General features: G+C 57.0%; 2 protein-coding genes across 2 annotated transcripts in view; both read right to left on the bottom strand.

The window, feature by feature from the left end:
- MAP2K7 (mitogen-activated protein kinase kinase 7) overlaps positions 1–135 on the bottom strand; it is a 7471-nt gene extending 7336 nt beyond the window's left edge. Inside the window, exon 1 of the mRNA XM_007953679.2 lies at positions 12–135. Within this exon, the coding sequence (XP_007951870.1) occupies positions 12–135 (124 nt within the window). The remainder of the gene's footprint in view (positions 1–11) is intronic.
- Positions 136–4694: 4559 nt separating this feature from the next.
- On the bottom strand, positions 4695–7627 carry LRRC8E (leucine rich repeat containing 8 VRAC subunit E). The gene is made up of 2 exons (XM_007953678.1): positions 7490–7627; positions 4695–6935 (listed from the first exon to the last, which is right to left on the bottom strand). Exons 1-2 carry the CDS (start codon positions 7625–7627, stop codon positions 4695–4697), a joined length of 2379 nt encoding a protein of 792 aa, XP_007951869.1.
- Between the last annotated feature and the right edge of the window lie 2577 nt (positions 7628–10204).

Here is a 10204-nt window from a genome sequence, read left to right as displayed (position 1 = left end):
GCCGTGCTTACTGGGCCTGGGCCGCTGGGGGCTGATATCCAGGTTGAGGTCGATCCTCCGCCGGGCCTCGCGGTTCTCCTGCTTTAGCTTTGCTTCCAGGCGGGACAGCTTCTGCTCCAGGGAGGACGCCGCCATCTTCCCCGCCGCCGCCGCCGCACACCGCCCGGCCGCCCCTCAAGTCCGGCAGACAAACACCGCACTGCGCCTGCGCCTGAATGACCCCGCCGAGCCGCCGTCTCGTCCCGCACAGCGCATGTCCACGACACGCACCCGCCCTTTTCGCGAGCGAACTTCCGCGCGTGCGTCTTCGTCCCAGCCGGAGGGATGACGCCACCTAGAGCTTGCTGCTGGCAACGTGCACATCCCAACTCTGATGCGCTAGCGTGAGTTCCCGAGCGCTCCGGCAAGGGGCGCTGTGCAGAAAGGCGTAGTTCCTCAGAGAGCTGTGGGAGGGGAAAGCGGCGCGTTTGCGTAGAGAGGGGGAAACGCAGTCACGCGCGTGGCTTCTTCTGTGCATGCGCGTCGCCTGTGTCTCTGTCTGGCAGCAGCCGCTGGCGGTCTTTAAATCTGTGTCTTCTAACTCGGCCTCGCTCTTTGGCCTAGCCCTCTGGCACCCGCGTGCTCACAGAATTTCCTTCCTTGATTGGATAGTGCCTCGTTAGGATCCGTGTTACGCGTAATTGCTGCCCAGCCCCCGTCCCAGCGCGGTGCCGCCTCCTAACCATAATTAGACACCTGTGGGGAGCCCTGTCCACCTCAGCCAGCCTCAACAAGCTCGGGGTTGGCCGAGGACAGGCAAGCGGAAAGGGGTGGGACTCGGCCCACTGTGGGGCCCTCAGAATTCCGTGGCGTAACCCCTGACCTCGGCAACAGGGCCAAGGTCAAGGATAGCGAGTTTCCAGCCAAACTTGGTGGGACCTAGCACTCCTCCCCATCCACCCGCCCCTGGATTGTAAGCCCAAATCCTGGACAGCCTGCAGAATTCTGAGTTTAGACGCCTCCCCCACACCCCACCCCTGCAGCCGAAGTAGCTGCTTAGCCGGTCTGTAAGGTGCTTGCAGGGCAGTGATGGTCCAGTGGTAGAATCCCCTCCCGCGTGGGAGGCTCTGGTTGCATTCTGAACCTATGCATCTTTTGCACAGCCACTACCTATGTCAGAAGCTGCCCAGGGAGGCTTCCGCGTTGCTATAGAGCTTCCACACTAAGATGGACGAGGAGAAAAGGCCTGGCTATTCTGCAAATCAGCCAATGAAAGCCCTATGTCCAGTGTGCAACTGGGAGCTCTGGTAGCATAGTGGCTAAGACGCTTGCTTGCTAACCAGACGGCTGGCAGTTCAAACCCACCAGCCACTCCTCGGAAGGAAGGTTGGGCAATCCTACTTCCGTAGTGATAACTGCCTCGGAAACCCAAGGAGGGGTCGCTATGAGTTGGGTTTGACTCAACGGCACATAACAACAACAAGTGTGCAACTAACCATGGGAATAGTGTGAAACAAAGCAGCATTTATGGGAGTGGGGGACACGACTATGAATTGAGGGCAGCCTGTACAACAGGTAATGACAACAAGGATGCTGGGGAAAATCTCCCTATCTGGAACCAACCCTGCGGCCTCAGCAGCCTACCCCTGCTCTTGGGTGCCAGGAGGAGGCACACATCTTGTATACCTGGAGGTAGTCAAGCCTACCGGAGATGGTCAGGGAGGCCAGCTGATCTGCCCAAACCTGGTTCAGCCTAGGCTTTCCTCTAGTGACGGCCTATGGATGGAGCACACACAAAAGTGTGAAGTCATTAGAATAAATGGGCGGTTGAGAAAAAGGAATTCTCCAGAAAAAAATCTAGGCAGAAGATGCTACCTGATTTCTTCTCATAAACTAAGCTCCCTATTGCCCCTCTTCAGACTCAATGTGCCTCTGCCCCACGACAGAGATTCACACCCTCAGTTCTGACATGTGACAGTCACTGCCTGCCATGGAATTTGGGGAAGCAGAAGACTTTCACAAGGACATGAGTGGACAAAAGAGATCAGAATTCAAGTTCTCATCATTTGTATTCTTTATTAAGCACCCACTGACATATGTGCCTTTACACAGGCAATGTTCAAAGGACATGGTCTCTGTCCTCATAAAGGAGTCCCTGGGTGTTGCTGTTTGCCCTCGACGGTAAACTGAAGGTAGGCAGTTCAATCTGCTTCCATAAAGATGACTGTTGTTGTTAGGTGCTGTCAAGTTGGTTTTGACTCATAGCGACCCTGTGCAAACAGAATGAAACCCTGCCTGGTCCTGCACTGTCCTCACAATCCTTGCTATGCTTGAGCCCATCTTTGCTGCCAATTAATCTCGTTGAGGGTCTTCCTCTTTCTCACTGACCCTCTGCCAAGCACGATGCCCATCTCCAGGGGCTGGTCCCTCCTGAACGAAGTCTTGCCATCCTTGCTTTATGCAGCACAGTGGCTATACTTCTTCCAAGACAGATATGCTCGTTTTTCTGGTGGTCCATAGTATGCTCAGTGTCCTTCCCCAACACCACAGTTCAAAGGCATCAGCTCCTTTGGTCTTCCTTATTAACTGTCCACCTTTCACATGCATCTGAGGCGACTGAAAATATGGGTCAGACACACCTTAGTCTTCAAAGTGATATTTTTGCTTCTTAACACTTTAGAGAGGTCTTTTGCAGCAGATTTGCCCCATGTATTGTGTTGTTTGACTTCTTGACTGGTACATTGATTGTGTATTCCAGTAATATGAAATTCTTGGTAACTTCAGTCTTTTCTTCATTTATCATGATGTTGCTTATTGGTCCAGTTGTGATGATTTTTGTTTTTCTTAGGTCAAGGTATAATCCATACTGAAGGGAGTAGCCTTTGATCTTCATCAATAAGTGCTTCAAGTCATTTTCACTTTCAACAAGGTGGTGTCATCTGCATATTGCAGATGTCAATGAGTCCTCCAATCCTGAGGCTACATTCTTTTTCATTCTTCTTGTCCATCTTCTCAGATATTTGCTCAGCATATAGATTGAACAAGTATGGTGAGAGGATACAACCCTGATGCACACTTTTCCTGATTTTAAACCAGGCAGTATCCCCTTATTCTATTGAAACAACTATCTCATAGTCTGTGTATAGGTTCCTCATGAGTATAATGAAGTGTTCTGGAACTCCCATTCTCCACAATGCTATCCATAATGTGTTATGATGCACATAAATGATTACAGTGCGCAGCAGGTTTACCCTGTAACACACGGAGTCGCCATGATGCACATAAATGATTCCACACGCAGCAGGTTTACCCTGTAACACATGGAGTCGCCATGATGGTGGGGAATTAACTGGATGGCGACAGGCTTTGGTCTTGGTCCTCAGCAGCCCCTGGGTGATGCAAGGGTTGACATGCTTGCTGACTGACTGAAAAGCTGGGGTTTCAGTCCACCAGAAGAGCCTCAGAAGGAAGCCCCAGTGACCTACTTCTGAAAAACCAGCTATTGCCACCCCTATGGAGCACAGTTCTACTCCAACACGTGTGGGGTCACCATGAATTAGGAGGGACTTGATGGCAACAGATAAGCGAGTCTTCAGAAAATGCCCCTTCCACCCAGGCTGCCCTGCCCTCAGGAAGCCCGTGAGTAGCCCTCAAGGAAGTCTGCTGATGGCCTGGAGCTGGGGGTGGAATTTTGCACGTGCAGGAGTGCTTTCCTGGGCCAGGAGGTGTCTAGCTTTCATCAGAGTTCAGAATCCCTGCTCCGGACATTCAGGTCTCTACCCTTCAGGTGAGCATTTCCCGACAGAGCAGTAGGACCACCTGCATCAGAGTTAGCTGGGAAGCTCGTTAACCAGCAGGTTCACAGACCCTACTCGGCCCTCCTGACTCATGGCCTCTCAGGGGTGGGACCCGGCACGTTCTGCTTTGCACGAGCTCTCCAGCTGGCTTTTAGGCATCACCAAATGTGAGAGCCGCTATTCTGAATTCACGTGTCCACAAGAGCAAACAACTGATAAAATATGGGAGGGATTGGCACCAGAGTAAGGTCTGGGTGGCACAAACAGTGAAGTGCCAACTACCAGCCAAAAGTTGGTGGTTGGAACCCAGCCGGCAGGCCGAGGGAGCGAGGCCTGGTGATCTGCATCTGTAAAGATTACAGGAAAACACCCGACAGAGCAGTTCTGCCCTGTAGCACGTGGGGTCGCTGCGAGCCAGAAGCAAGTCAGTGGCCACAGGTTTGGCCTTTTTGGTTTGGTATCAAAGTTGAGGAGCTGGTCCCTTCTCTCTGTGCCCCCTCCTTGGGAGAGAACCTCAGGTAAGCACTAGTTTGTTGAGGGGAGAGGGTTGGAAATCCCATTGGGATGTTCCCTTTCCCCCAACAGAGGCACTAATTGAGCTGGGATGTTGGGGGATAGGGGGAAGGGCAGCGGTTCCAGCCCAGGGTGAGGCAAGGACATAGATGAGGTTTGGGCCTGGGAATCCCATGATTTGTTAATCCCTGCACATAGGGTCCCGCCCCAAATCCCCAGCTTCCTGTCTCTCCCCAGACAAACCAGTCTCAGGAGCCAGCCTGAGCCCCACAAGGCTGGCATGCCAGCCCCTCCTCTCCTGGCCCTACTGGGCCACCTCCCTTGAAAACAACAGCAGGGATTCTGGGGTGGCAGCATCCCAAAGGCCCCTGCCACCTCAGCCTGCCCCGCCCTGGCTCCACCCCTTCATTCTGCCTCCATCTTTTCTCGCACTTCAGCCGGCAGCCCCTCATAGAGGGTGTCCTCCACCAGGAGCCCCGCCTTCTTGAGCCCCCCACAGTTGCCCAGTTCCTCGGGCAGCACCTCCAGCCTGTTGCCCTTGAGCTCCAGGCGGCTGAGCGCCCTGAGCGCCCCCACGTGGGTCGAGAGCAACCTCAGGTGGTTGTAACCCAGGAGCAAGGTCCGCAGCTTGCGGCAGAAAAAGAGCTCATCGGGCAGGGCCTCCAGGGCGTTGTAGGAGAGGGCCAGGTGTTGCAGGCTCTGGAGGAGGCCCAGCTCAGGCGGCAGCGTCCGCAGCCCGTTGTGGGAGACGTCCAGCAGGCGGAGGCTGGTGCACAGGCCCAGCTGGGTGGGCAGGGTCTCCAGCTTGTTGTGGCTGAGGTAGAGCTGCTCGAGCCCCCGAAGCTTGCGCACGTGCTCGGGGACATAGGCGATCTGGTTGTGCCACAGCCTGAGCGTCAGCAGCTTACGGCAGTGCTGGAAGCTAAGGATCTCCTCGATGGAGCGCAGGTGGTTGTCTCTGAGATCCAGCTCCTGCAGCGCCCCGAGGCTGAAGACTGCGTGTGGGATGCGCTCGAGCCCGCAGGCTACCAGCTCCAGCTCGCGCAGCGCCACCAGCTTCTTAAGGCTGTTGAGGGCCAGCAGGCGGGCACCGTCATTGTGCAGGCTGAGCCGCTGCAGGTGCCCGGCCACGTCAGTCACGCTGGCCGGCACCTTCCCGGCGTTGCTCCGCAGGGACAGCACCTTGAGCTGCTTCAGCTCTCGCAGGCTCTCCAGGACGGCTGCGCGAGCCAGCTCAGCGGGGAAGAGCCCCTCGAGGTGCAGCTCCTCCAGGCTGCGCAGCCCGAACACCCAGAGAGGCACCTCACGCAGCTCCTCACACTTGACGCGGATCACCTTGAGCCGGTCCCGCAGGAAGACCTGGGAGGAGAAGGGCAGCCTGGCGGGCGAGTGCAGCAGGCTGAGCTCCTGCAGGTGCACCAGCTGCGAGAGGCCTGGCGGGAAGGTGACGTCACAGATGGCCTCCAGCCGGAGTGCCTCCAGCTCGCTGAGCTCGAAGACCGTGTCCGGCAGCCCCGGCAACATGCACAGACCCAGCTCGAGCCGGCCGCCGGCATTACGCTGCAGCTTCTGCCGCAGCTTCTCGGGCGTCCACTCGTGGTTGAGGTTGAGCTGCTTGAGGCGGCTCTCGCTGACCTCGGACAGGAAGACGGCGAAGCGCTTGGAATAGAGCGAGTCGTACTGGTCAATGAGGTGTAGCATGAAGGCAAAGTCATTCTTGACGTCAGGAATGTCAACCATGCCTGTCTCCTCCCGAACGGAACGGAAGGAGTACTCCTTGAGGGGCCGGTGGAAGAGCCAGTAGAGGGTGTAGAGGCAGGTAAGGCCATAGACGCACATGAAGGAGATGTAGCAGAAGGCCAGCTTGGAGAAGAGGTGTGCCTTGGTGTGGTTGCAGCAGAAGCTAGCATAGCCCGTGACCTCCGAGGTCTCCACCCTGCAGGCCACCAGGAAACTGATCTTCTCCACGTAGATGAGGTTGTAGACCAGTATGGCAAAGAACTTGCACACTTTGAGTACTGTCTGCCGGATGTACATGGTGTACAGGATGTCGCCCTCTTCCACATGTACACGGAACTTCTTGACCTTCTCAAAGAGGGCCTTGGCCTGCTCACCTTCTTTCTTGTCCAGGAGGGTGACAGCCGGAGGCTCTGTCACCACCTTCTCAGGCTCTGCCAGCACCTTCTCCTTCTCGCCCTCACCTGCCTTCCCTGCCCCGGTGGCCGCGGCCACTGCCACCACCCGTCCAGGCGCAGGGCCTTTGTGGTTCTCCCCGGAGACCTCAGACAGGGCCCGTGTGGTCCACGGTGAGTCAAAGCATTTGCCCAGGATGGAGATGAAGTGCTCGATCTTGGAGCTGGTGCCAGGGAACTTGAACCAGAAGCTGGTACAGACCATGAAGATGAGCGTGTGGATGACGACCAGGTAGGGGAAGTACTTGGCGTACCAGTGCAGGGCCGTCTCGTAGCACAGCTGGTTGATAAAGCTGTACTGCTGCAGGTCCAGGTTGTTTTTGAGGCCACTCACCTCCCGCAGGGCCCCCATCTGCTCGGACACTCCCCGCGGCAGCAGCTGCTGGCACGAGCCGTCTGATGAGTTCTCCTGGGCTTCATGACTGGGCAGACAGATGATCTTGTCTTGTGTCACCTGGGCATGGGGGAGAGGGCGAGGCTGAGTGAGGAGACTGGCCAGGCCAGGGGAGCCAGCTGAGGGCAGGGAGGTGTCCACCCCAGCGCCCCCCAAGCTGGCTGGACCTTAGAGGAGTTGCTCTGAGCATGGGTCTCTGTCTGAAAGATGGAGACATAACTGCAGTCCTTTAATCTCAGTCTGAAACCAGGTATTGTACAGTACAGGTAAGGGATGCCAGACCAGTGCTAAGGATATTGCCACCACCACCAATGGGGGTGGGGATGGTAAGGGGTTAGCAGTGGCTTGCAAGTTAAGCTCTGCTTTCAGCTTTCTCCATGCAGACATCTACCCTCAGACTTGACCCCCACCCACACAGGTCGGGTCTTTCAGACTCCAGTCCCACCTCCACTCTGCCCCTGCCCCTTAGGCTCTATCCTTTCAGGCTGGGGCCTAGTCCCTTCCCCCACTCCAGATCCATCCACTCAGGTTCTATCTCTCAGACTCTAACCCTGCCCCTGTCCCACCTCTCAGACTCAGGCCCTGCCCTATCAGGCTCTGGCCTGGAATCTCACCTGGAGAGTGCAGCCGAAGACCCCGATCATGAGCATGGCCACGGTGAGGTACTCGGCCAGTACATCCCACCAGGGTTTGAGCACCTTGAACGCGGGCTGCTGCTCCGTGAACTGCTTGAACTCGGCCACTGGGATCATCCTACCTACAAGAGAGGAAGGGGACACACAGAGACAGTAAGGAAGGGGCCCCTGGTAGTGGGTCCCCACAGGGGCCAGATGTGGGACTCTGGTCCCAGTCCCCCCCCATCCTGCCCAAACCTTGTAGGGTGCCTTCCCGAGACCTCACCTCCCTGAACCACGTAGCTCCTGTCCTCACCTAGTCTCCTGCTCCTAGCTCCCCAGCCCCCTTAGGACTCACTGGTCCTTTGAGAGTGCAGAGGGGCAGGGCTCAGGGCCACTGCCTCCCAGCTTCCCTGTGGGGCCCTCTCCTGGAATCCTGAGGCCTCCCTCCAGTGCCCTGACTCGACTCCCCGAGTCCCGACTGCCAGCCTCGGCTCTCACCACCAGACCTGGGAGCGCCCCAAGGCCCGGGACTTCCGGGGTGTGAGCCTGGGACCAGCCCGGGGACAAACCCCGCTTCAGGGGCACTCCTCTCTGGGCACCACCTCCAACCTCTAACCGGAAAAGCCGGCTGGAGCCAGGCTCTGGTTACGGGGCCCCAGAGGCTGGGAGTGGCCACACTGAGGGCTAGTCAGCCTTGGGGGTGGGGGGACAGGGCCTCTGGGTTGAGACTGACCAGAGCCCACAATCTGGGTTAGAAAACAGACACCCCTGGGTGCTGGGAGGGCAGGGGCAGAGGATGCACAAAGGGCAAAAGCTAGAGTGACACGAGTGACACAGCCAGGCTGCAGGGCGGCCTGGCCCATTCTGTCCTATGGGGAACGTGAGCACAAGCTGGGACAGCACCCTCAGTGCTTCCAAGACTGGGGTGGGAGGACCAAGAGGCTGCAGGACGCGCCCTGCCTCCCGGACCACCTGCACTCCCAGCCTCCTTGAATTCCTCAACCTTAGTAGGCAGGTTTCCTGGAGTGTCTATCCTCACCCTGACATCCTGTCACCCAGCACAGGCTGGGCAACGGAGAGAAAAGGTATCAGGGGTGCCAGCTGGTTCTCGGGCCTCCCACTGCCCTCCCACGAAGGCCCTCCTTGTTCCCCAGCCCAGCTAGTTCTCCCATGTTCCCCGTAGGCCTTGGGGTGGCTCCCCAGGTGGGGACTGGGAGTGGAAGTGCTTATCCATCCCCGCAGAGGCTTCCACCTGGGTACAGGCATCGGCACGTAAAGGGGCAGGTGCATGCCTGCCCACACGTGGGCATCATGTGCCCTGCCTGGCCTCATGGGCCCCCTGACTCACACAGAGCCAGACGTGTGCAATGCAGTGCACAGAGCCCAAGGTCCCGCACATAGCAGCATTTCACAGGGCGTGTCCTGCACACTCAGGTACACGCCCCATCCCAGGCAAAGGCCCTAGTGTACCGCAGACAGCCTGTCACCAGGTAATGGATGGAAACACCCGGGGAGGATACAAATACCCAGAGGCTGACTACATGGCAGCCACAAAGAGGGACACCCGGGGGCGTTTGGAGTGTGCCAATGGGTGCATGTGGGTACAGAGGTTCAGGACACACATCGGGAGCCAAGGGGAGATCCAGAGGCAACAAGGCTGCAACAGCTCTCAGTTCGGGAGGCTGTGGCCAGGACCTGTCTCACAATGCTGCCCACGATCCTAGGCCGCAAATGCAGACACAAAGCAGAAATACACGGAGTTCCAAACTGACCGGACAAAATGTAGACATACACAGAGTCGGGGGCTGGCACTGGGGTTATCATTATCTGTCTCCTGGCTCAAACTTGATCCTTGCGACCCTGCCATTAAGTCTCCACAGACACTTGACTGCCTTCTCCTCCATCTGAGCAGAGCCGGTGGGAGGGCGCAGCTGAGAGAGAGGGCCTGGCTGGGTAAGGGACCTGGAGAATAGTGGGGACCACCACTCAACTTTAGACCAAAACCGAAAAACCAACCAAAGCTGTGGCCATCGAGTTCATTCCAACTCACGGAGGCCCTATGTGATACAAAGTAGAACTACTCCATAGGGCTTTCTTGGCGTGATCTTTATGGAAGTAGATGGCCAGGCCTTTCTTCCATGGAGCTGCTGTGTAAATTCAAACCTCCAGCCTCTAGATTAGCAGCTGATCGCAATCGGCTTGCATCATGCAGCTTTAAATGCTTCCTCTGATTCCAGCACTGTGAGGAGCGAGGGTCAGGATCCTCACTTAGCCAGACTGGGGCGGGGGGGTGATGTAACTTGCCCATTGTCTGATCCTGTGTGTCTGTCTGTCCATCTTCACTCTGTTCAATCTCAGGAGAGAAACTCCCTGACATGGGGCATGTTTAGAGTGTCAGTCAGTTGAGCAGAGAAGAGGGTGGCCACTTGGGCTCCTGTGTGTGCCCCTAGCATGAGCCCTGCTTCTTCTCTCTCACGCCTGCCTCGGCTTGTCCCCAGAGAGATGGTGAACGACTTCCTGCTGGCAGGGACTCTTGGGTTAGTCCCCTGCTCCCCACCCAGTCCAGCCTGCAGGGGCCAAGAAGAAACTGGACTGCTGTCAGTACCCAAAGGTCCCTGGCAGACCATAAGGGGAAACAGGTTGCGTTGGGGGAGGGTCCCTGTTAGTAGATCTGGAGCAAAGCTCCAGGCCTAGGAGCTCCCAGCCTAGCAC

Source organism: Orycteropus afer, unplaced genomic scaffold (genome assembly GCF_000298275.1).
Source record: "Orycteropus afer afer isolate SDZICR_OR568_19922 unplaced genomic scaffold, OryAfe1.0 scaffold00405, whole genome shotgun sequence".
In the NCBI taxonomy this organism is placed as follows: Eukaryota; Metazoa; Chordata; class Mammalia; order Tubulidentata; family Orycteropodidae; genus Orycteropus; species Orycteropus afer.
This window is presented reverse-complemented; position numbering and strand designations above follow the sequence as displayed.

What these genes read in the sequence shown, in the direction of transcription:
- LRRC8E (XM_007953678.1), bottom strand. Translation starts at nt 7,627, where the DNA reads ATGATCCCAGTGGCCGAGTTCAAGCAGTTCACGGAGCAGCAGCCCGCG. An exon ending in TCTTCGGCTGCACTCTCCAG is followed by an intron (nt 6,936 to 7,489) that starts GTGAGATTCCAG and finishes CCCCATGCCCAG; the next exon opens with GTGACACAAGACAAGATCAT.